At 36.6% G+C, this 27,231-nt stretch overlaps 1 protein-coding gene across 2 annotated transcripts in view; it reads left to right on the forward strand.

Annotated features, from left to right (window-relative positions):
• Positions 1-1,035: 1,035 nt before the first annotated feature.
• adcy1a (adenylate cyclase 1a) overlaps positions 1,036-27,231 on the forward strand; it is a 56,640-nt gene continuing 30,444 nt past the window's right edge. Inside the window, exons 1-5 of one of the 2 annotated variants that reach the window (XM_051139460.1) lie at positions 1,036-2,505; positions 7,265-7,414; positions 17,534-17,652; positions 21,069-21,180; positions 25,574-25,701. In XM_051139460.1, coding sequence (XP_050995417.1) covers positions 1,588-2,505; positions 7,265-7,414; positions 17,534-17,652; positions 21,069-21,180; positions 25,574-25,701 — 1,427 coding nt within the window. In that variant the 5' untranslated portion in view covers positions 1,036-1,587. The remainder of the gene's footprint in view (positions 2,506-7,264; positions 7,415-17,533; positions 17,653-21,068; positions 21,181-25,573; positions 25,702-27,231) is intronic. The other variant, XM_051139459.1, reaches the window with a different exon arrangement.

The following is a 27,231-nucleotide window of genomic DNA, read 5'->3' on the forward strand; positions in this document are numbered from 1 at the left end:
ATCTGGGCAGGGCTTGCTGGTTTGTTTTTAATATAAAAATTTCTAATTTTGGCAAACGTAAAAGCCCTTTCACACCAAAACAGAGGCACAAATGTTAGTTTATATAAAATAATTTTTGCTTATTAGTATGGTTGAATTGGATCATTGAAGGACCAGTCAGCAGCAAAGACCTTGGTTAATAAAGCAGGATTAAATACATAAAGGATATTTGTGACCCTGGACCACAAAAACCAGTCTTAAGAGCCAACAATACATTGTGTGGGTCAAAATATTTTTCTTTTGTGCCAAAAATCATTAGGATGTTAAGCAAAGATCATGTTCCATGAAGATACTTTGGAATTCCCTACCGATTTTCCTACTGTAAATATATCAAAACTTATTATTATGATTAGTAATATGTGCTGCTAAGAACTTCATTTTGACAACTTTAAAGGCAATTTTTTCAATATTTTAACTTCGACCACCCTCACATTCCGTATTTTCAAATAGCTGTATCTCAACCAAATATTGTCCTATATCGTAACAAACCATACATCACTGGAAAGCTTATTTATTTAGTTTTTAGATGATTTGTAAATCTCAACTTGTATATTAAATAAACTCTCGAACTTGACCCTTATTGACTGGTTTTGTGGACCAGGGTCACATTTGTATTATTTAACATAATTAATTATTGCAGGGTTGCCTTTCTATTTCGCTGTTTTTATTGAGGAATGCTGAATCTGTTTTTTTTTTTTTTTTTGTGAGTGAGATGAATTAATGCACAATAATTACTTTTGATTTCCCGACATGAGACTTGTCATTGAATAAATGGTAAAAAATGGTTTAAAAACTTACTTATTTGAAAAAGTAACCCAGATATTTTCATATAAATTCAAAAGTAATACGTTACGTTACTAGATACTTGAAAAAGTAATCCGATTACTTAACTCGCGTTACTTGTAATGTTATCTCCAACACTGTTTATGTGCATTGAAAGTTGTCAGGGGCCCACACAGCGCCCATATCTGCTTCTATTTTGGGTTTAGGGTCCGAGCGGGACTGGAGCGCTCTCTTGACGGGCCATTCAACAGCAGCCAAGTGAACACAAGAAGCTCATCATGAATGGAGGAGCGGGCACACCTCCTCAACCCCATTGTCCCAACGCAAAAATCCACTTAGGCACCCGGCGGTAATCAATTTAGCCGCAGATGCGCGAGAATAAAAGATGAATGCGATCTGTAATCCGCAACACCTGCTTCGCCACCGGATCGGTAACGGCACTCCAAACAAAGGCTCGAGCTGGAATTAAAGTGCTTAATTAAAAGGCCACTGATCAGTGTGCTATTTATAGGCGCACGGCGGGGAGACTCTCCTGGGTGATTTCGGTTTTAGCGAGTCGAAATGAAAACATCGTTCGCTAGCTTCACAAACATGGAGGCTGCCCTACTGCTCGCCGCGTTCCCATTTAAGACGAGCCCCGTCAGAGCTGCGCTGCTGTCTTGTCTTATCTTTTTTGAGGACTGGGAGACGTGCCTGGTTTCTCAATCTCGGGCTGACATTGCGCATGCGTGATCCGCGGCCGCGGCGCTGAGATGCAGCTGTGGGATGCGGAGAGGGGAGTCCCGACTCTGCGTGGTCGATGTTAACCTCTTTCTGGGGCCGAACAAACGCTACGGGTGGTCTGTTCCCTGGAGACCGCCTCGAGGAGGGAGGAGAGAGAGCGAGGGAGAGAAAAGAGGAGGCGGGTGCTGTCTGCGCTCGTTACAACAGTCACCAACCTGTGGATGGTGGCGGCGCGTGCTGCGGATTAGATACAGTCTCGCGTCTCGAGGCGCGACACTTGCCGCCAGGACCGCGACAACAAGTGCTGGACATGCGGTGCCTGTGAAGACGAGCTCTGGCTGTATGAATGGCCCCGCTATGGAAGAAGTTCCGTTTCCCAGAGTCCGCACGCGGCGGAGGAAAAGTCGCTGCCTGGCCGGCGCGTGCGAGCGCGAGTTTGACTGCAAGGAGCTCGAGACTCTCTTCCAGAAGTACAACCTGAAGCTCGAGCAGACCGCCACGCTCAAAGCGCTGGCCATCCTCATCCTCGCCGCGTTCGCGCTGGCGCTCGTGGAGCTGCTCTCCGCCGGCTCGCGCTTCACCGTGTCCAAGGGCTCGCACCCGGTCCACTGCGTCATCTTCACCTCACTCTTCATCGTCACCAACGTCAAATATCTGCAGGTCACGCAGCTGCAGCAGATCGCGCGGCTGGCGCTGCTCTTCAGCTTCACGTTCGCGCTGCTCTGCTGCCCGTTTCCTCTCGTGCTGGGTCACGGGACGCAGGGCGCGCAGGGGCCTGACGCACCGAGCACAACACCTGAGCAAGGTGTCTGGCAGCTCATGCTCGTTACATTCGTTGCCTACTCTCTGCTACCGGTCAGGACGCTCCTGGCGGTTTTGTTCGGCATCCTGGTGGCTGCGTCGCATTTCATCGTTACGGCGACATCGGTGACTGCGCGTAAACCTCGCGTGTGGACACCGGTAAGTGTCATTGGACATTTCATCCCTAAAAATGCATTTATTGTATTTGGCGTGTCATGTAGGGTGATGCGCTAGCGATTAGTGCGCTCGGTGGAGCACGAGGTGCTGTGGGCGCACGCACCGCACGTGCACACAGGTGGTGTGAAGAGCGCGCAGAGGCCAGTTTGACTTCAGCACCACGGAGGATGGACAGCTCCTAGAGAAAGCAGTCAGTCAGAAACCTCTCAGAACTTCTTTTATGAAAAATAAACCACAAAATCAAACAGAAGATCAGTTAGTGAAACTGTTTGGCAGTGCTCATTCAAAAATATGTGTAGGTGCAGTTTAGCCAACACAAAATTAAGGAATTATCTGAATTCTTAATGCACGTTTGTCACCCTGGCCACAAAACCAGTCATAAGGGTAAATTTTTCGAAATTGAGATTTATACATCACCTGAAAGCTGAATAAATAAGCTTTCCATTAATGTATGGTTGTATTGTTAGGATAGGACAATATTTGGCTGAGATGCAAAAAAAAAAAAATTAAGTTTTGAAATATTAACGGTAGGAAATTTACAAAATATCTTCATGGAACATGATCTTTACTTTTTGGCATAAAAGAAAAATAATTTTGACCCATACAATGTATGTTTGGCTATTGCTACAAATATAACAGTGCTACTTAAGACTGGTTTTGTGGTCCAGCGTTACATTTTAAATCACTTTCAATATTGATAAAAAAAAAAACAAGAATATCAGAAGTGAAATTACTTAAATGTTTCAACAGCTTGCACAGCTTTTGTGCCAAAACTAGCAAATAAATACTATAAAACTATTTTTAAAAATGTGTTTTCTCAGCTTTAGCAGTCAGAATTATGGCTCTAATAGTCTATGAGTCTAATAATAGTGGAATAATCTTTGGTTTGAATAATTTATTTATACACGTTTGGCCAGTTGGAGATTTATGTAGATGTGTACAAAGAATTATATTCAGAGCTCCAGTGCTGAAGCTGTAAATCGTTTTCATTTGAAGTCTTCCTTTGACTGGGACTTTATTCCTTTCCCTCTTAAAATAATTTTCTTCCAGCCAGTATAATAGTGATACAATTAAGCATAATCGCATATGCAAGAGTGCTGTTGTGCTAAATGTCGGCACAGCTTTGGCGCAAACACAAGACTGCAGGTCTGATATTTAGTGCTACAGCACAACTGTTGACAAAGTGTGATATCACCTTTACTACAAAATTGTTAAAAAATCCATTGTAATACCTCTAAATACTTCTAAACATAACCAAAATGATCTGATTATCTATATTCTTGAAAATATCTTCTTGATACAGGTTTGGAATTTCACTCTTTGACACTGTAGAGATACTCTTCTGCCAGCTGTTTATGTTTGTTATGTGTTGTTGCTGAGGTCAAAATGATTCAAAACAGAAACAGCATTACTGAAATAGATACTAGTCGCAGAGGGATAAAGCTCCACTAACAAAAGTGAGTTTTGATTAGGTTAGAGCAACATAATTAAAGAAATTGACATGAAAATTAGAGGCTAATTTCAATATCACTACTGTTATTGTAATACATCAAAGGGGTCTCTCAGACATTAAACAGAGTAAATCTAAACAGAACAAGAAAGGTAAAATGAAAGGAGTGAGGCTGTAAACAGAGCAAGTCTCATGATATTAATACAGAGAATATTTGTATGCATTGACCTTTCGTTTAATCTGGCAGACGGACAAAATGACACATTTCAGTTCAGCTCGTAACCTCTACGCCTCTGATTTACTGAACGCCGTGACAGTTTCACATGTCTCGCTACATCCTCGCTGGATGCTAAATGATGTTTGTGACAAACACTCACACAGGAATTGCAGCTTCCGTCATCAAAAACCAAACCTGTGAGAACAGGGACTGGATTTGGTGACCTACTAAGCCTTGATTTCATCGCAAAGACCGATAGAGTGCCTAAAATCCAATCAAAACGCTCCAAAGACCTTAAGCAAAGAGGATCGACATAAACTCATTAAAAACACCTGATCTAAAAATATCAGCGTGCCACTTCACATTGAAACAGCAGCATCGCACAGCACACAGCATATACTGTATTTCATTATTGCTCTCCAAACTTCAAGAACACTTCACATCTAGACACAAGTGTCACCGTTCACATGCTGAGTTAATGAGGTTTTTTTTTTTTTTTTTCACAACCTCTCACTCAGACTGTCACAGCGTAACCTTGGTGCCTATCACGCATTAAAATAAAGGACGGTCAGTCGTCTATAAGCCAATCACATTACTTTAAAGCCTTAATCAGTGATTAGCAATCAATAGCCAATACCAATTAACCAAGCTGGCCACTAAGAAAGACTGTTTCCACCACTGGATAAAAATAAAAAGAATGTGACTTTTTATCTCACAATTCTGACTTTTTTCACGTAATTCTGAGTTTTGCAATTTTGAGCAGAATTGTGATATATAAACTAAGAATTGCGAGATATAAATGCAGAATTGTGAGATATAAATACAGAATTGTGACAAACTTAAAACTGTGAGATGTAAATGCAGAATTGTGAGATATAAATAGAGAATTGTGACATAAACTCAAACTTGTGAGATATAAATGCAGAATTGCAAGATATAAATGCATAACTGTGAGATGTAAATGCAGAATTGTGAGATATAAATGCAGAATTGTGAGATATAAATGCATAATTGTAAGATATAAATACAGAATTGTGACATAAACTTAAAATTGTGAGATCTAAATGCAGAATTGTGAGAGATAAACTCAGAATTGTGGGATATAAATGCAGAATTGTGACATAAACTTAAAATTGTGAGATATAAATGCAGAATTGTGAGAGATAAACCCAGAATTGTAGGATATAAATACAGAATTGTGACAAACTCCAAATTGTGAGATATAAATGCAGAATTGTAAGATATAAATACAGAACTGTGACATAAACTTAAAATTGTGAGATATAAATGCAGAATTGTGAGATATAAATATAGCATCGTGACATAAACTTAAAATTGTGAGATATAAATGCAGAATTGCGAGATCTAAATGCAGAATTGTGAGATATAAATAGAATTGCGAGATATAAATGCAGAACTGTGAGATGTAAATACAGAATTGTGAAATATAAATGCAGAATTGCGAGATATAAATGCAGAATTGCGAGATATAAATGCAGAATTGTGAGATATAAATACAGAATTGTGACATAAACTTAAAATGTGAGATATAAATGCAGAATTGTGAGATATAAATACAGAATTGTGACATAAACTTAAAATTGTGAGATATAAATGCAGAATTGTGAGATATAAATACAGAATTGTGACAAACTTAAAATTGTGAGATATAAATGCAGAATTGTGAGATATAAATGCAGAATTGTGACATAAACTCAAAATTGTGAGATATAAATGCAGAATTGTGAGATATACTGTAAATGCATTATTGTGAGAGATAAACCCAGAATTTTGGGATATAAATGCAGAATTGTGAGATATAAACTAAGAATTGTGAAAAATAAACTCAGAATTGTAAGATATAAACTATGAATTGTGAGATATAAACTCAGAATTGAGATATAAATTTAGAAAGGCAAGATATAAATGCAGAATTGTGAGATAAATGCAGAATTGTGAGATATAAACTCAGAATTGTGAGATGTAAACGCAGTACTGCAAGATATAGTATTAGAACTGAGATATAAGCGCACAATTCTGAGAATAAAAGTCCTGATTTGTGAGATATAAACTTGCAATTATGATAAAGACTCAAAATCAGAATTCTGAGAAAAAAAATTGTGAGAAAGAATTCTGTGTTTATATCTCAAAATTCTTACTTATCGCAATTATGAGAGAAAAAGTCAAAATTGCACATTTTATATCTCTTAGTTCCTTTTTTTAAGAATTGCAAAGTCTGAATTGTGAGATTTAAACTCAGTACTCACAATTTGGAAAAGAAAAATCGGAATTATGAAATGTAAACTCAGAATTCAGCAAGTTTGCATTCTGAGTTTATATTTCATATTTCTTTTTTTTTTTTTTTTTGGTTTTAGAATTGTGACAAAAATGTCTTAATTATGGGATAAAAACAATCACAATTACCTATTTTATTTGTCCATACCATGGCAGAAACAGGCTTCCGTGGGCCACATTGTTTATTAGCCTTGTTACCTAATTTGTAAGCCTCATAACCTTGCTAAGGATTTGTAATAATGTCACTGCTTTGTGCTATTTAGCAAATGGCCTTCACTTTCATTTACAAAGGGCCTGTTAAAAGAATGCACAGACCAATTGAAGGGATTCTGGGTAATCTAATTTTCTGTTGCTCTATGAACGAACAATACAAAGCCCTTAATAGGCGCCCGTTTGAAGTGACGTGTCTCAAAAGCCAGGCAATTGCTGATTCTTTCGGTCACAGGAGCTAATCCATAGAGATGCTCAGGCTATCTAGCGTGGGGGGTTTGTGTCCGTCTCCGCGCTCGAGCTTATCATCTCAGGAAGGATTGAAAAAAATGAACCCACTGCCCCCGTTCTTGGCATCTGTTTCCGTCTCTCCTTCAAGCCAGTTTTGCTCTTTGCCCCCGTTTTTCACTCTCATTCACACACACACTTACCAGCACGCCACTCCTAATCACTGAAAGTTCGTATTCATTCGCCAAATGTTGTTTAAATGTCAGAATCCTTCAGCATGGTCTGATAAACAGAGCTGGTCTCACAAACCCTGTTATTTTTCTCTCTCTCTGTGTTCGTAGCTGGTAGCAAATGCAGTGTTGCTGGTCGGCGTGAATCTGTCGGGTGTGTTTGTGCGAGTCCTTACTGAGCGCGCCCAGAGGAAGGCCTTCCTACAGGCCAGAAACTGCATTCAACAGCGCCTGCAACTAGAGGACGAGAACGAGAAACAGGTCAGACTTTCACGACACGTGAACAGCTGCATGTTCTCGATGAAATGATCAGTTGTTTCATTTTCTCTCTCAAGTTAAAGTTGCAGTTTTGACAGGTAATTTACCTTGCAAGATTGCCTTCATTCCACCCTGACTAGCTTAAAGGTCAAACTTTCTCTGCAAACACATACTAATACATGCACGCATAGATGCATGTGTGCTAAGGCACACAAAACAGTTGTGAGATTGGGTCTGAGGTCATGTGCTTGACGTAGTTGGTATTCAGGCTGTATGCAACTTTAATGCCATTACAGCCCACCAAAAACACGTCAGAACAGTCTCTCGATGCTACTGAGTGTGAGTTAACGGCTTAGCATTTTTATTCAGCCTACTAGCTGCAAATGTAAACTTTTAAGTCAACATGAAATCAAAATGGACACTTTTTAGTGTTTCTTAGTGTATGCTTTATTGTGTATAACTTAACAGAACATGTTTTTGCCAACCTGGTCTCATGACGAAAACGTACCTGTGGGAATGTTTTGCGAGATGCGAAATACAAACCAATAAGTACATATTACTGCAGTTTCCAACAGAAATGTCCACTGAGTGGCACTAAAAGAGTGTTTGTTTTTTCCCCTGGAACAGATGAACATACATATAGTACGTTTATGTGACGTTTTTGTACTTGTCAGCGCAGTTCGGACTTGAAATGTCTGTTGAGTGGCGCTATAACTCTAAAGGCCGCAAGGCTGCCGACTTCTCTTATAGTGGAAGCATTTTGTGCCATTGAGGAGGTGTTCGCGATGTGGTCTCTAGACGGATGTCAAGGTCACAATTGTATTTATTACAAACTAAATAAAACGTAACGGAAATGTTGTCATTAATTATTGTCATTATTATTTTTTTCCGTTTGGCACAAGTGGATTTTTTTTTTTTTTTTTTTGAAGAAGAAGAATTGCCTTAAGAGCATAAAAAAACAATCTTCTCCTCTATTTTCAACTGTCCGTTATCCACAAGTTTCCAGGGGGCGCTACTGTAAAAAAGAACGTGGGTACAACTTCCGGTGAGGCGGTGGACGTAGCATACAATGGTATTTGTGTGCTAATTAGCGAAAAGGCTAAGTGTTTTTTAGACCATTGTTTACTTTGTAAAGATGCACAACTTTATGAGAGATGTCATTACGTTCTTATGGACAACATATGCTTTTTGAATTTGTGTTCCCACATCATTAGCAAGTTTGGATCGCTAAATCTTGAATGACTGTCAACTAGTGAAATGACATTTGAACCGAGACATCAGAGCTTGTGTTAAAGGGCATGCCAGATGAAGCCTCAATTCTAACGTAGAAATCACTTTTGTAGAAGCCTCACTTTCTGTCCGGTCATGTGCGCGATTCACTTTGCATGTCCTAATGTTCAGCCCCCAGATCTTACATTGCAAGTACATTTTCATTGGGACCCATTTAATGATTACATTTTTAAATACCCAGTCATACAAGTAATATGACGAATACAGATTATTTCAGGAAAATTAAATGTATGTCATATGCAATTAATATATGTGTACATCATTCTTCTATTACGTCATACTGATGTTCGTACTGGCATTTAATGGCATTGTTCAATGGGTAAATTAAGTGATCAGAGTCAGAAATTCAACAAACACACACAGTTAGGCTTTTATTTGTGCATATAACATGGATCGATCTATGGAAATTGTGGTGAATGCTTCTTCCGACGGAGCTTCACAGGCTTTTGGCTGCTTTATTTTTTACTAACCACCAGATCGCGCTGTTTTCGACACTCTCGAAGCTTTGAATCTTTTCCCGAAACAGTCGGAGGAAAGTCTCGGTGGAATGAGTGTCACACCCTGCTTGTTTACTTTGAACCGAAAGACGTTCCCAGTTTTGACGCAAGGCCTCATGGGGCGTAGGAAACTTGTGGATAAGTTCAGTTGGCGGTGCCTGCCTGTGGTTTGCCGCTTTCCACATGTCTCCCATTCAAAATGAACTAGACACTCACAACTGTGTCTAGTTAAACCCTGCTGCTTCCATGAGCACGGCGCAGTATTTTATCTTTTTGAGAGCAGCAGCGGCAGCTGCATCGGCTTTAACCAATGAGTAAACATATTATTAGCAACCAATCATAGAACATTTAACTGAACTTATAACGGATAGTTGAAAATGCAGAAGCTCTTTTTTATGCTCTTAAGGCAATTCTTAAAAAACTACTCCACTTGTGCCAAACGGAAAAAAAAAAATAATGACAATAATTAATGACAGGATGACACAAACACAAAACTTCAGTTATGTTTTATTTAGTTTTTAGTACATACAAATGTGACCTTGACAATTGTAACAATGGCAACATCCGCCTCGAGGCCGCGTTGTGAACACCGCCTCAACACGGCAAATTTTCACAGTTTGCCACGTTCCGTGTGAAAGGGCTTTCCTTAATGCTCCATGACGTTTTAAAATAACGTCCTATCTGCACTACATCTAAACCTACCTGATAGTATGAATAAAAGCGAATGTAACGTAAAAGTGCAATTGCAAGCATACCGTTTTAGCTTGTTTGTGATCTCTCATCTTATAGCTCCTTCATCGTGAATCATGTTTTTCATGGAAGTCGTAACCAAGGATTCCGCATCCTAAGTCCAATTCCGTGCTGGCTGAACTACTGAGAAAGCTTGTTCTGGCTGGAAATCGAAACACATGGAGCTTTAATCATAACTGTGTACGTGAACTATTACAAGTGCTCGCTGTTTATCAATCTCAAGTGGACATTTCTGTTGGAAACTGTAGTGACTTAATTATTGATATGTATTTCGCATCTCGCGAAAATGTTCCCACAGGTACGTTTTTGTCATGACATTAGGTGGGTTTTTGCAAATGGAAAAACAGCTCAACTCAAAGTTGAACTGGAATTTAATGAATGGCAGGAAATGAAGTGTTCTTTTGTCTGGTCTACAAGACATACAGAGCAAAAATTAAAGTCAGTACTTTTTTTTTTTTTTCAAGAAATGTATATTTTAATACTTCATTCAGCCGGATGCATTACATTCATCAAAGGTAACAGTAAAGACTTACACTGATACAAAAAAAATTAATAAACACATAAATGTTTTTGAACTTCCTCCACAAAAATATTGAGTAGCACAACTGTTTTCAACATTGACAGTAATAATGTTTCTTGAGCAACAAATCTGCATATTAGAATGATTTCTGAAGGATCATGTAACACTGAAGACTGGAGTAATGACTGATGAAAATTCAGCTTTACATGACAGAAAAAGGCATTTTGGAATATATTAAAATAGAAAATATTTATTTTTAAATTATAACAATATTTTACAATATTACTGTTGTAATGTGTTTTTATTAAGAGAAATGCAGCTTTGCTGAGCATATGAGACAATAAAAAATCTTACCAACCCCAAACATTTGAATGGTAGAGTATAAAAGAGTATAAAAAAAGAAGTTTCAAACAAGGCTCTCAAGGTAACATTTAAAGTGTGTCTTGACATTTAATTCTACCTCATTAAATTTTAGTGTAAATTCTAATTTGCTCCTGTTTATCTCAGTTAATTTTTTCAGTTCATTTCTGAATTACACAGATTTTTTTGCACAATCTACTGCAAACTGATTTAACTCTTGTCACACATTTTTTCTTTTTTTTGAAACATGTCTTACAGTAAAATGGGTTGTGAATGAAATTCATGTTAATTTTAAAGTGAAATGTTTTTCTTTCTTTTTTTTTTTCTTTCTTTCTTTCTTTTTTTTTTTTGTATATAGACATCTAAATAGAAGTTAAGACTTTAAATTATTTTAAAATGTAAACAGTAATTATTTTTCTGGCTGCATGAATTTTAGGACAGCATAAAAAACAGTTAAGCCGAAGCCCAAATATCCACCTTTTTCTTCAACGCGGAAATATGCCTATGAGTGAGACTTCTGGATCATTATTTGCTATAGGGAAATACGAGAAGAATAACAAAATGCAGTAAATTAAGTAATTAAGGTAATACATTAAAATAATATGATGAGACACCAATTTGCAATATTAATCAGCAAAACAAGCTGTTTTGTACAGCTAAAAATAGCTGGACGTGGATGAGACTGGACATCAGACCCAAAAAAATGACAAAAGGCCGTGCCCGCTCTTACGGTAAAAAAAGGTGGATATTATAAACAACTTCCACGCATCCATCTAGATACACGGCAGCACCTCTACTGTATAAGCCCAATCCTGAATGAAACAGGACTTTCTATACTTAGAGCAAACTCTTTGCTATAACTGTTGGCATTTTTGCGGGATGGACATTTCTGGAAAAAAATGCCCACACAGCAGATTGTGATGCACTTATTCAAAGATTTTCTTGCAGTGGCAATCTACCGGAACAAGCCAGATCCACCATCCCACTTTATTTCTCAGTGAGACCGCTTCATCTTTCGCTGTCATTGTGGATTATATCAATGATAAAGAATGTGAATCAAATAGCAACATTAGCATAACTTATCTCCCTCGCCGAGCTCCGGGTAGATTGCAGTGGATAATTACTGAATGATTTATAAATGAAGTGGAGAGGGGCATAAGATGGAAAGATGCAAAACACTCATACAAACTAAAGCGAAGAGGACACTTTCCCCTTGTTCCTTAGCGACTGAAAATTGGTTATAATTGTTTGCACATGACTCATCCACCTCCTACCCAACAAACTCCCTGAATAGAAGGTAACACCACCCACTCTATACATCACACCAAGCTGTACCGCACAACTCTCTCTCTGACACGCAAACTCTCACACACGTGTGCACACTCGCTGCAGAGATATGGACCAGTCTGTGATCTTTCCATTTGCACAGATGATCTGTCATTTACTGTATGTGCACTAAAGTGCACATTCAGCAAGAATGGCACGTGTTGATTTCAAAAGTTTGAGAGTTTCTGGGACAGATGAATTAAATCGCAGGGATGGAAAATATTTGAGTAAAATTGGATTAATTGGATTTTTATTTGAATAAATGGACATTTTAAATGGAAAAGGGGAGGCCAGAGAGTTTTGAATGTTTTTTTTTTTTTTTCAACTTTTGTTTTTTTGGTGCTTTGAATAATAGTATTATTATTTATAATACTAATACTACTGCTAATAAATATAGCTGCAAGCAGCGATTACCAGGGCTCAAGCGCTTTAAGGCCATTAAGCACATTTGAAAAAACAAAACAAAACATTATTTACCAAGCTTGTAACCACCTAATTCAATGATTTAAAAAAAACATTTTTGGCAAATCCAGGTTATTTACCACAGATTTTTTTTTTTTTAAAGCGGATATGACTGTATAGCACCAGCTATGGTCTGATCCCCTTAAAACTTTGCGTGCTTGTTTAGAATCACCTGTCGCATGTGCTCAGCAGGTTTTGTGAAATTTTGTGTTTTCCTTTAGGCTTTATAGGATTTTTGGTAAACTTGGACAGGCCTCTTTTTTAAAGAACCCTGTTATAGCTTCCCAAACGGTAAATTTCAACTTTTTTTTTTTTTTGATAATTATTGGATAGGGAGTCCAGAGAATTGCACTGCAGTGTTTTTTTTTTTCCAAATTGAGCAAAAAACCTATGACTAGTTCACAGTGTAGGTTTTGTACATCTTCTCAATCATTTAAAAAATGATTTGATTGACAGCAGTGCTTCTAGAGGCAAAGTTGTCCAGAATGAGGAGTCCTATAGTATGATATGGATATTGCACGTTTGTGTAAACAAATGTGTGACGTGCAATCATTTACACCCTTGAAAAATGCAGACCTCTGGGGCCCTGAGTCGAACAGGCCCACTGAGTTTTGTTCCGATCGGCCTTCGTTAACCTTGTCTAACAGGTGCTTAAAATTCGTCGGCCAATGGCAGCCATGTTTTTCGAGATACACCAATGTCCGTGTAGACACTTGTGGCACTTTAGAACAAGACCATGCACATTGATTTTCATGGTGATAGGCCAAATAGTTGTGCAGTTGTAGCCATTTATATGTTTTTTTTTTTTTTTTCCCTCTTATAGACCCACCAAGTGGCCAAGGTCCGCAACTTTTTTTCATGTGACCTCAGATCTTGGTGAAGATATCCGTTCATTCCATTCAAAAGTTTAGCTGTTTTAGTAAAGACAGCCCTGCCACTTTCAAACGTTTTGGCATTCCTTTGTTATGGTGAGTCGAAAGGTCAACTTTTTTTTTTTTTTTTTTTTTTTTTGTAATTATTGATGTTTATTCTCCAGAGAATCTTTCTGCACTGGTTTGGTTCCGATCAGGTGAAAAACCAAGGATTAGTTTGTGGTTTTTCAAAAAATCCACAATACCTGAAAATTTTGCCACAAAACCAAATCCAAGGTGTGCGTTTTGTCTGGTGTGAGCCAAGGATTCCAACGACATAAGACACTTGAGCCTGTGACCAACAATTTAGGAGTTACACTGATTGAGCAATCACATGAGACAGGATATGGATTTCAGTAAGTTGTACTCTTGCTTTTAACATACCTTCTTATGTTCATTCATGTTTATTTCATGCTGAAACTGGTTTTAAAGGGGAGGAGATAATCAGTTCACGTGCTGCTTCTCTTCAAGTGAGGCGATCCACATTAAACGGTGCCAAAATGGCATTTATTGTTTGAATTCTGTGATAAAATGGACAGAATTTTAAATCTGAGATTTTGTTTCATATGAAAAGTAATAAAGCATAAAGCTTTTTGTGATTTATTGGATATATGCGCTACAGTGTTCTGTTTGTTAACTGAAAACAGGCCAGACTAATCACTTCTTGAGGTTTAAGAAAATATATAGTTTCATAAAAATAAGAATCGATTAAAATCAATATTTTTTAGCCAGCCCTAATTTTCACTGTATTTTTGGCCAGAGAATTATATACGGTAGTTTATATATTTGCAGCAAATAGAGATCCAATGACATGTAACTAAAATTATATGTAACAGACACTAATATTTGTTGGTTTTAAGTTTTACAGTCAATGAAAGAGTCTTAGGCAATTATAGTCATGCTGCTACAAACTCTCAGCCCAACTCTCAGCTCAACTTTTGAGTGAAGGCGAGTGACAAAGCGACCCGTTGGGTTTCTAACACAGGTGGCATGGCTCGCTGAGGTTTGCTCATCGAGAAGGCATTTATCACCTGCTTTTAGTAACGCATGGTTTGGCAATGAACTATATGCGTTTCCACGGAAACTTACCTTTGCCATGCCAACCAACTCCAACGCTCAGAACTGTGATCTCTCACAGAGATTGGCCACTTTACAGCTATCAGCGTATTAGATAGAACGTATACAGATAACAGAAATGGCCAGTTTTAAACTAACAAAAACCATTATACAATGGCCATCACAATCATTTTAATGGGTTTTTTTATGGAGCCGTTCAGTCGTGACGTCAATTTGAAGACCAACCGGAAGGCCATGGCTTCCCTTGGAAATTTCCATGTCTCTGGTGAACATTACTTAAAGAGACTTTCACATTTGTTATGTAACATAAATTACTTATTTTCATGTTTACATACACAACAATAGTCAGATCTGTTACTTTTCATTGTATGTCGGAACACTCTCTACCAAGGTGGGATCTCATAAAGTTGGTTGAGCAAATGTCTTAAAGGTCCACTGAAGTGCTTTGAAACTCGCAGAGTTATTTTATGTGTTGACGAAATGTCAACTGAAACAGGAAGACAGGGCAGGACATATCAAGCAGTTCTGCCCCCTTTTTTTAAATAGCCAATAGCCTTTCGTTTATATATCACAGCTTGAGCTCTGTGAACAAGTGACCGATTTGTGTAACTCTGTTTAAAACTGTGAACAAGTGACCGATTTCAGCCACAGTTTCAGCATTTATTTATAGTGTAGGGGGCGGGACGTTTCGGATTCTATAGGGCATTTGATTGGACAGAAAGTTTGATGAGAAGTTGAAGAGCAGGGTGATGTAATCCAAATCGTTGATCCATATTGCCGTAACTTAGAGACTAAGTTTTAAATGTTTATGTCTTGTAAATGCAAATTTTGTTATTGTTTTGGAGCACACTTCATGGGAACTTTAAAGGTGCTGTATGTAGTTTTTGACTGTACCATTATATGTTTGCAGATATTTAGGAAACATGCTGAGTTCACATACTTGTTTTTCAGAAAACGATGCTACAGTCAGTTATTCTACTTTGAAATGTGAGTTACGTGTCAAAATGTTTGTTTTTGCTTTGGTCTGTGTGATTCCCCGAACTGCCATTTTACCCAATACTATTGTGGCACACCGGGATGCCAGTTTGGGAAAAAAAACACAGCATACTGCAGCTATGGAAGTCAGCAAATGAACTGAATCAGAGATTGCAGATTCTACCTGTCCTAAAAAGCCTTGGCATCCAACTAATAAGCTCTATGACTAGAGGGATATTAAAACTTAGTGTTGTTGCTTAACATTGTTGGTTGCGCTCGTTCCTTTGTTGCATCTGGCAACCCGTGTGAGCGTCAAATCTGAGGAGGAGTGGTCGAGAGAAACAATATTTTGATTTTGGACGGCAGTACTTATTTAAACCACTAACTGTCAGTATTACATATTGCACCTAAATATGAGAGAGAGTTGATTTGTTGGTTGTTTATATATATATATATATATATATATATATATAGTAATGTTAAAAAATGGGTAAATTAATTCTGTAGAGTAATAGAATAATTTATTCTTTAATTCAGCTTAACTCTTTCCCCATGATTGATGGAATTTTCTATCTTTCTGTGTTTTCACTGTTATATGATAGGGGGCGCTATTAGACATCATCTGAAAGAGTACCGAATCTCTGGATCAAAACACAGATGAAGGAGAAGCACAAACAAGTGATTGCGTATGTAAGCAGATGCATACAGTTGAGGTCAAAAGTTTACATACACCTTGCAGAATCTGCAAATTGTTAACTATTTTACCAAAATAAGAGGGATCATGCAAAATGCATGTTATTTTTTATTTAGTACTGACCTGAATAAGATATTTCACATAAAAGACATTTACATATAGCCCATAAGAGAAACTTTGTAAACTTTTGAACAGAATGTGTACATTTTTCTTATTTTGCCTAAATATCGTATTTTTTCATTTAGTACTGCCCTTCAGAAGCTACAGAATTTTCCCAGAAAACAAAATAAGTTAAATTTACTCTGATCTTCAAATTCAAAAAGTTTTCACCCCCAGCTCTTAATGAATCTTGTTTCCTTCTGGAGCATCAGTGAGCATTTGAACCTTCTGTAATAGTTGCATATGAGTCCCTCAGTTGTCCTCGGTGTGAAAAGATGGTCATTGTTGGAAAGGGTCATTGACAAACGAGGGACTTGTGAACAACTCGCACTAAAAAAAAAAAAAAAAAAAAAAAAAAAAAAAAAAAACACAGCTGTTGATCATTTAGGTAACAACCCAGTATTAAACTTTTGAATGGGGTCATTTATAAATTATAAATTTAACTATTATTTTCTCTTGTGGACTATATGTAAACCTCTTTTATGTGAAATATCTTATTCAGGTCAGTACTAAATACAAAATAACATGCATTTTGTATGAACCCTTTTATTTTGTAAAATAATTAACATTTTGCAGATTTTGCAAGGTGCATGTACTTTTGAACTCAACTGTATGTAATATAATGCCATCAAACATTAAACAGCATATAAATCAAAGCTGCTTAATGTTACTGAATGAAATGTTGACCTAGGAAATAGTTTAGACTGCAATCTTCTCCATCTATGATTTGATCATTGTTCTGAATCTGGTTACAGTCTTTAACAAAAATGCAGTTTTCTCAGCTTTTAGCTTAAAATGTTGCTTTTTTAAACTTTCCCACATTAAAGTCAAAGTGTTTATGAAAAAATAATGCATGCAGCTAGAAAAAAATGGGTTTTTGGTTTAAAAACAGAGAGTCTATGATTTCTTTTAACATATTGCATTTTCAGATATTTATACAACAAAATATTCTGGGTGCATTGAAATATTGTGAAAATGATCAAAAATGTTGGCAGTGGCTGGCAACTTAAAAAAAAAAAAAAATGCGGGAGGGGAAAGAGTTAAACTTGACTGAGACGTTCAGAAACTTGTTTATCCTAAAATGTAATGGACGCATTACAGGAACGCCTTCTCATGAGCTTGCTGCCCAGAAATGTTGCCATGGAAATGAAGGAGGACTTCCTGAAGCCACCAGAAAGAATCTTCCATAAGATATACATCCAGCGACACGACAACGTCAGGTACAGAAAGAACGAGAGAGAGTGTGTTTCAACAATCAAGCCATTCATGTTGAAAACCCACACTTATTCCATGAATGAGAGATGAGAGCACTACATTTCAGTTTTTTTTTCCAGACTAGACAGACAGTGTCAATTTCATTGTACTTAAATTGTGACTGTGAATACTGAATCAGTGAGTCAATAAGAGTCAACAACTCTTCACTCACGCGCAGCCGTCTAAGTTCCTGAGTCTGGCTGCCAACCAAAGCTCGCACAGCGTGTACGGCGCCCACAGCGCTAGTGCTATCAACTCAAGAGCTGCTCAATTAACCCACACTGCCCACACATGCGGAGAGACGGAGAGGGAGAGATGGAACAAAGCAGTGCTGGGGGGGCAAATTCACACAATACCGCATACACACATATACACATATGCCATACACACAGCCAAGAGATGGGGAGCGAAAGATGATGCACACAAGTAACTTTTCCATGACTAACTGACTGTCTAAAAGACAGCCCAGCTCCAGATCAAACAGGAAGAGTGGGCTGTAACTATGAGCGCTATATAAGCTATATGTTTGTACTCTCATTTATCTGCCATGTTTGCTTAGTTTGGAAATATAGGTTTTATTGAGTCCACAACCTAAGTCTGATTTGCTATGTAACTAATAGGGCCTTTAGTTATCATTATAGTTTTAAATTTAGAATTCAGCTTTCTTTCAGGTTTGTTTTGAGTTTGAATGTCCTTTTAAATTAGTTGATGTTAGTGTCCTAGTGTTTTATAGGTATTTAAATCTCAGCATGACTTTTTTTTTTTTTAATGTTAATGACGATGGGTTATAAAATTTGAGATTTTCATATTCTGTAGTAAGTAATCTAAGAGTAATTGGTTATTGGTCTTCTTTGTTTTTTTGTTTTTTTAATCAATATGTCTTCATTCTATCTTCTGGTGAAATAACACTCTCTAGTGTTCTTTAAAAAAAATTGGTGTAGTAACTATTTTCACTATAGTAAATTTCGTAACATTTCGTAAATGTCTTTCGTAACATTCGAAAGACATTTTACAACGCATCATCAGTTGGCCATATTGGTGGCACTGAACGTAAACATTGCCACTGAACCGAATGAAACCAGTATATTTTGCTTATTATTGCTGCTGAAAATGAACAATTATTGTCATGCTTTGGGCTTATTATTATTAATCGTTTGGACTGGGAAAAAACATTTGGAGTACTATAAACTGCCAAAAGTTATAACAAATCTGAATCTGAGAAACAAAAGGCATTTGTGTTTGGCCAAACTAAACTAGGTTCGTGTTTGTTCTTATTATTAATTCTGGTCAGGTAACTGAAATATTAGGCTAATATCTTAATTAAAGGAGAAGTCCACTTCCAGAACAACAATTTACAAATAATTTACTCACCCCCTTGTCATCCACGATATTCATGCCTTTCTTTCTTCAGTCGTAAAAAAAATTATGTGTTTTGAGGAAAACATTTTTGCATTTTTCTCCATATAATGGACTGATATGGTGCCCCAATTTTGAACTTCCAAAAGGCAGTTTAAATGCGGCTTCAAACGATCCTAAATGCGGTTGTAAACGATCCCAGGAAGTTGTTGAGGAAGAACATGCCCTAACTGTCATGAACAGGAACAAAAACAGTCCAGGCAGAGTAAGACAAGACAAGCGTTTGGCATTAAAAAGTATATAAATTGTATTATTTTTTATAAAAATCACCGATCGTTTCGCTAGATAAGACCCTTCTTTCTTGGTTTACAACCGCATTTGGGATCGTTTGAAGCTGCATTTAAACTGCATTTTGGAAGTTCAAAATCGGGGCATTATATCAGACCATTATATTGGGAAAAATGCTGAAATGTTTACCTTAAAAAACAATTTCTTTACGACTGAAGAAAGAAAGACATGAACATTGTGGATGACAAGAGGGTGAGTAAATTATTTGTAAATTGTTGTTCTGTAAGTGGAGTTCTCCTTTTATACTACTCGTACGTATTTTTGCCACATATCAACTTTAGTTTATCAAAATATTGCCCTTTCCTGCTTACTGAGTTCTTCTCTATATGATTTAGCAGCTTCCACACATTTTTTTTCTGTAGTTTAAACTGCATAAATGAGCAGAACAACATATTCAGTATTATGTTAACTGTGCAATCCATGCTGTAGTTTACATCCGAGTGTCGCCAGTATGGCCGTGCATCGGGGTAACTGACCAATTAATGATGTAAGTGCAAACGCTCTATAGTATTTTTTTTTTCTAAAACGTTCTCCAGTAATCTTTGTTTTATTGTACAAATTAGAAAAATAATTTTTATATTATATACAGGACTTCTCAAATCATTTTGTCCACTTAAACTCTGCTGCTTTCTTACAGTTGACTGGAAACTCACATTTAGATCAACGCCATCTAATCAACAACTGATGAATAGAACCAAGTTGCCACCATACTGTACCTTTATTTAAAAACATTTCACTCAAATGTTCATCACAGTGTAAAATGAAATAGATCTTACGCTGCTTCCATTTAATTGCAGCTTTAATAAAAATATTTTATTTTTAATTTAACAATAATAACACCTAATCACCTAAAATGAAAATTCTCACCCTCATGTTGTTCCAAACCCATAAGACCTTTGTTCATCTTCAGAAGACAAATTAAGATATTTTTGATGGAATCTGAGAGCTTTCTGACCCTGCATAGACAGTAATGCAACTGATACTTTCAAGGCCCAGAAAGTTGGTAAGGACATCTTTAAAATAGTCCATCTGACATCAGTATTACTCTTGTAAATGTGCAACAAAGACTGACACAGAAAAGAAGAAATTGTTGAACAAAGTTGTTATTTTTGTCTTCTTCTTCTTCTTCTTCTTTCTTTTCTATTTTCATAGCTTCATAACATTACAACTGAACCACTGATGTCACATGGACTATTTTAGCTATGTCCTTACTACCTTTCTGGGCCTTGAACATGTCAGTTGTGTTGCTGTCTATGCAGGGTCAGAGAAATATCGGATTTCAGCAAAAATATCTTACTTTGTGCTGATGAGCGAAAGTCACACAGGTTTAAAACGACATGAGGTTGACTAATAATGACAGAATTTTCATTTTTGGATGAACTATCCCTTAAATTGAATGATACCACGCTGGTTGGTTAATTGGACTGTACTAACCAGCCAAACCTTGACAACTCAGTTGGGTCAAACCAACATCTGGGTGAGCTAAGCACTCCCTGTAACCCTCGCCTGGGCTAATCTGACTTACTGTAATGTTTTAATGAAAAAAGGCCAATAGGCTAAATATACTGTACGTTCATTCAAACGTATTCGTTTCTTTAGTCAACCTGATGCAGTAACAAAGAACAGTGTAAGGTCTTGTTTGAATCATCGTAACCTGTTGTCCTCTCGTTATGTGCAGCATCCTGTTTGCAGACATTGTGGGCTTTACCAGTCTGGCTTCACAGTGCACGGCCCAGGAGCTGGTCAAACTGCTGAACGAGCTCTTTGGGAAGTTTGATGAGCTCGCTACAGTAAGTAATGCTATTGATGTGTATGTGTGGAGAGAATCTTAAATCACTGGGCATATGCGGTAACTTACATGATTGCTCACAGTCTTACTGCAATATGCTAATCAACATTATAATTATAATCCCCATTAGTGGCTCTGTGCACTGCGGGGAGAGTGGAAGCATTTGAATTGGAAATAGTATTAGCATAGTAAAAATCACAGTGGACTAAAGACTTCTGACTGAAAAAAATCAACATTAATTTACAATATAATGTTACTAAAGATTTCTGTTTCACATTTAAATCCTGATCTTCTCATCACAGAATCCTAAAATATGCCACAAAACATGTTAAGCAGCACAACTGTTTTAATAAATAATAATCAGAAATGTTCTTGAGCAGCAAATCAGCATATTAGAATGATTCATGACATAAACATGAACATAAACATACCTTAAGTGTTACTCTCTTGTCTACTGTCTAGTTTGATCACTTAGAAAAATATTAGCATACCTTCAGAACAAACATCTAGTTTCTTTAATGATCACAGAACAAACTGTGCAAGACAGGTTATTCACAAAGTTTAATAAAAGCTTAAGGGTTTGTTCTGATCCCTAACAATAATAATAGAGATGCTTGTCTTAGCAAACACTTGTAAATATTTCATCAGCCCCTGACAGTAAATGCTAAATTACCATCCTGACAGCTATGATTGTGTTTGCACTTTTCAAAGGTGCTGTCTGGGATCCTTCACAAGTGTCTTTGATGTTGAATAACTGCAAATTACAGCCGCAGCTTTTACTAGAGGCTTTTGCATTATTTGGATCTTTGTAATTATCAATCCTCCAAATAAGTAAAACTGTGGTTTCTTGTGTATTAGAAAGAGATAAAAGCAGATTAGTTTCGCATTTCCAACACTTTCACGGCTCACTTTATCTATCTGTATTTCCAAATCAGCAAGTGTAAATTTTGGCTAAATACAATCAGAGAAAAGTAAGGCTTTTTGTGAAATGTAGCTCTCAAAACTAAAACTTTTTTTTCAAGTTTGACATTAGTTTGAAATTCAGACAACAGTTGGAAATGACTGGCACAGATGGTGTGTGTGTGTGTGTGTGTGTGTCTGCTGTGACAGGGGGTTTCCCACAGTCTCCTCCTGCCCTGTGGTGCCAGATGGTGCATTTCTAATGAAATAGAGCAATCGATCTGTAGAGTTTCTTCTTTTCTGTCTTTCTGTTTGTCTTGCTCTCTTTAGTCTGAGTGTCTTATTGTTCTGTTGAATCACTGGAGAGAGTCTAATCCTGATCAAGTATTTGCAAATGGTTACGTGTATCAGTATCTTTCCATATATGTACTTAACTATAGTTTACAATTTTGTCTAAATCTGGCAATGCTTCCTCTGGTCACATGACCCTTTAGAAATCATTCTAAAGTCAAATGCTGAATCATATGCTGATTTGGTGCTCAAAAACATTTCTTATTATCATCAGTTGTGCTGCTTAACATTTTTGTGAAAACTATGATCTTTTTTTTCAGGATTCCTTGATAAATGGATTGTTAAAAAGAACTTTTGTAACAATGTGGAGTCTTTACTGCCAATTTTGATTAATTTAATGCATTCAGAAATATTTCATTTAAAAATACAAATCTTTACTGAGACACCAAACTTTTTTATTTTAAAAGTACAGACTGACAGGGAACAAACTTAATACTTTTATTAAGCAAGGATGCTTTAAATTGATCAAAAGTGATAAGTTAGATAAAGATATTTATAATGTTACAAAAGATTTGTATTTCAGATAAATAAATGTTCTTCTTTCTATTAATCAAAGTAACCTGAAAAAAAAAGTCTACTCAGCTGTTTTCAACATAATAATAATAAATGGTTTTTAACAGCAAATCAGAATATTAGAATGATTTTTGAAGGATCGTGTGACTGGAGTAATGATGCTAAAATTCAGCTTTGAAATCACACAAATAAATTACATTTTAAAATATATTCATATAGAAAGCAGTTATTTTAAATAGTAAAAATACTTGAAAATCATACTGTTTTTGCTGTACTTAGGATCAAATAAATGCTGGTTTGGTGAGCAGAAGAGACTAAAAACATAAAAAATCTTACTGTTCAAAAACTTTTGACTGGTAGTGTATATTACGTCTTATAGTTTTGATAGCTAAGTAAACTCTCATCTGCTCATTTATTGACTGTCAATATAAGAAAAATCCTAATAGTTTGTTCCAGCAGTACCATAACCATTCTTTCATTCACTCACTCTTAAAGGGATAGTTCACCCAAAAATAAAAATTCTGTCATTACTCACCCTTATGTCGTTCCAAACCTGTAAGACCTTCGTTCATATTCAGAACACAAAATAAGATATTTTTGATGAAATCCAAGAGCTTTCTGACCCTGCATAGACAGCAACTAAAGCATTCAAACGGCCCAGAAAGGTAGTACGGACATCGTAAGAAGTCCATGTAGGGGTGTAATGGTACACAGATGACACGGTTCGGTACGTACCTCGGTTCGGGTGTCACGGTTTGATACAATTTCGGTACAACAGAAAAAAAAAACAAACAAACAAAAAATCTACTGTGCTAAATTTCTTTTCATTTATTTTTAACAGACAGTAGTACAAATTAATTTTTTTCCCACCTATATGTAAAAATACAAATTTTTATATCAAATTATAATGTCTCATATAGGCTATAAATATCCAGTACATACATACAAGGAATAAATACCTGACATATTTAATTTAGTTAACTGTTAAACCAGGGGGGGGGAACAGTGCGACACGTAACGTAGCATATATTTGCTGACAGAAAGGAAACTTAAATGGCAGAAAGCGACATCCTATTTGTTTTTTGTTTAAGTTGATTTTGCTGGTATGAGGAAAGCTGAAGTAATCGCGCCCGTGCACACAAACACAAAACAACATGAGGGCGCCCGCCTCACTGTGTCACCTTAGGAACGCGTTAGAATTTGGATACATCGGCTGCGTCCGAAAACCTAGTCAGCTGACTTGCTGCCTCGCTGCCTTATCAGGCAGTGACTTCGAAGGCTGCGAAGGCAACTCTAGAAACAGTTTCAGAGGCAGCAGAACATGACGCCGTTGCTAGGTTACCTAACGGTTAAGTTGTAGAATTTGTAGAAAAACGATCTTATACAGTTATATATAAATGCTTTAATAATACATAAAGACCTCGATGTCATTACCCACCGAAGGTCTGTGCGTCGGAAAAGACGTCTGAGAATGGCAGCTACTTTTTGCTTAAATAAATAAAAGCACTGATGCAAGTAATATTGCAGAACAGGTCATTGTTATTAGTGGCTGTTTCGTTATTATTGGTAGTGTGTTGTAAATATTATTCTTATTCACTACTCATTTGAACTCTTTTAACATTTTATTAAATACTATTATTACAAACAATATTATTTATTATGCTTTTTACATTATTACGATTCATAAAGAATATCATGGTCAAAATCTCATCTATTATATAAAGTAATAAGTCTAATTTCACCAGAATATCTTTATTTATATAGCCCATATGACGCACACGCACAGGATTGTGGGAAATCGCAGGCAGCGAAGGATACATCTATGCTGCCTTCAAAATTCCATCAGATGAAGGTACCTCAGGAGACAGGAAGTGAAGCAGAATTAGAATTCGGACGTGCCTTGATGCCTTCCCGCCTTGGAATGCTGCCTCCGAAGGCAGAATTTTAGAGCTTTCGGACGCAGCCATCGTCAATATGAAAATATTATGGAATATTTGGATTTGTTCCAAATGAGAAAGATAGGATACAAGAGCACAAAGCTCCATTTCGCAAACAGTTGAGTACGCAAGCCTTTAATGTAACGTTATCTTCTGGATTGAAGGTGAATTGCCTGTATTGGTTGTAAGGCCTCATGCACCGAACCGAGATGCCCGTACCGTGACGGCTCGGTACGAATACATGTATCGTTACACCCCTAAGTCCATGTGACGTAATTCATTCGCCTGTAATGTTATGACGCTCTGAAAACATTTTTGTGCAGAAAGAAAACAAAAACAACGATTTTATTTAACCATTTCTTCTCTTCCATCTCAGTCTCTGCTGCATGTTCACAACACCTTTCTGGGCCTTGAATGTGTCAGTTGCATTGCTGTCTATGCAGGGTCATATAGCTTTTGTATTTAATCAAATATATCTTAATTTGTGTTCAAAAGATAAACAAAGGTCTTACGGGTTTAGAACAACATGAGGGTGATTAATTAATGACGGAATTTACAAGAAATAAGATTCTGTATAACCTGGTAGATGTGTGATATTAATCAACAGACTTGCTTTCAACTGCACATTCCATTTATTGGCTTTGTGTGTCTCTTAAAAAACTCCCATCGTGCTTTTGTGTGACTGATTGGCAGGAAAACCATTGCAGGAGGATTAAGATCTTGGGAGACTGTTATTACTGTGTGTCCGGTCTGACCCAGCCCAAAGCGGACCATGCGCACTGCTGCGTGGAGATGGGTCTGGACATGATCGACACCATCACGTGAGTGTTTGTGGCCAAATCTCATTTTGTTTTAACAGCAGTCACTGAGCCGGTCAGCAGAAGCTCCGATGATCTGACAGACTGTATTTGAAAGCTATAGTGATTTTATTTGTGTGGGAATGTGTGTGTGTGTGTGTGTGTGTGTGTGTGTCAGACCTGCTTCACTGTATTCATTTCTCTGCTCTGAATTCTAAGGCGGCTTTCACTGCTGCAGTCTCTTATCACCTCACACAGGTGCTAGAATATGCACACTCACACACACGCATGCATACGCGGATGAGAACTCTCACTCACATAGAAACACATCTCTCTCTCTCTTTCTCTCTCTCTCACACACACACTTTCTGTCTCACATTAGTGTAGATCTCCTGCTTTGTGCTGGTAGCAAACAGAGGAGAAATTCCTCCTGCCAAAGCTCTCTCTCTCTCTTCAATCATCAGATCCAGCATTATAGTGAGGGATGAAGAGAGAATAAGGAGCTTTGAAAAAGAGGCAAAAAACCTGACTCTAGTTTTCTAGGTGGAAATATATAGTGTTCAGGGTATGTTTTCACCAGTTAATTGTTTCTAGGAGCTTTCTTGTTGTTTGTGATGTTATTTGTTATGGTGATTATACCCAGTAGTTATTTAAAATCAAATAAATATTTTTATAGAACGTATTGCGTATGATTCATCCATGCACATGTTTCATTTTTTCAAATTTCTTTTGACCTCTTAATTTTTAATCGAAATTTCAAAACAGTCTTCTGGTGATATGACAGATTTCTTTCTGATGGTATTGCTAGACATCTCCAATCATTTTGTGTTATTTTAGTATAACTAAGATACTATTACAGTTTTTTTTTTTTTTTTTATTAATGTTACTTAAGTTTTAGTACATCAACTTAAAACTAAAGAAAAACGCATAGCTTTTTTTGTTGTTGTTTTTTTCATTATTTTATTTTATTTTAGTTAATGTTTTATCTTAAGCAATTAGGCTTAACAAATTAATAAAAAACAAACAAACAAACAAAAACATTAAAAATGGGATTTGGTTGTTCACAATTTGGACGTCACTAAAATTAAAATGTAATTTTTAAGTAATATTAAGCCTATAAGATCATTTATGGCAGATTGCAATTAAATTTCTAACTAAAATTGTATTTTTCCATGCTTATTTATTTATTTATTTACCTGTTTTTGCAATTACAGATTTCCAATTTTCTTTTAAATCAATTAATTTGCTAGTAGTGCTGTCAATCGTTTAAAAAATTAATCACTAAAAATAATCACGATTTAGCCCACCTCACATTAGTTTTTAAGTATACTTTAATATTGCAATAATTTTTACATTAATATTCAAATTAATATAGAAACAACATAAAGACAGTATATTTTTAATATTTGTTAATTTTTTTTTATGACTGAAGGTGAGTATCACAATATTACTGATGTCTCAAGGATTTTCCCCCTGATATTTAACCATTGACTAGCCATTCAAAATTACAGTATACGTGAGAGTTATCAGTTTTAACATTTATTAGACTTAAAA

The sequence above is a fragment of the Labeo rohita genome, chromosome 20, assembly GCF_022985175.1.
Source record: "Labeo rohita strain BAU-BD-2019 chromosome 20, IGBB_LRoh.1.0, whole genome shotgun sequence".
Taxonomy (NCBI): Eukaryota; Metazoa; Chordata; class Actinopteri; order Cypriniformes; family Cyprinidae; genus Labeo; species Labeo rohita.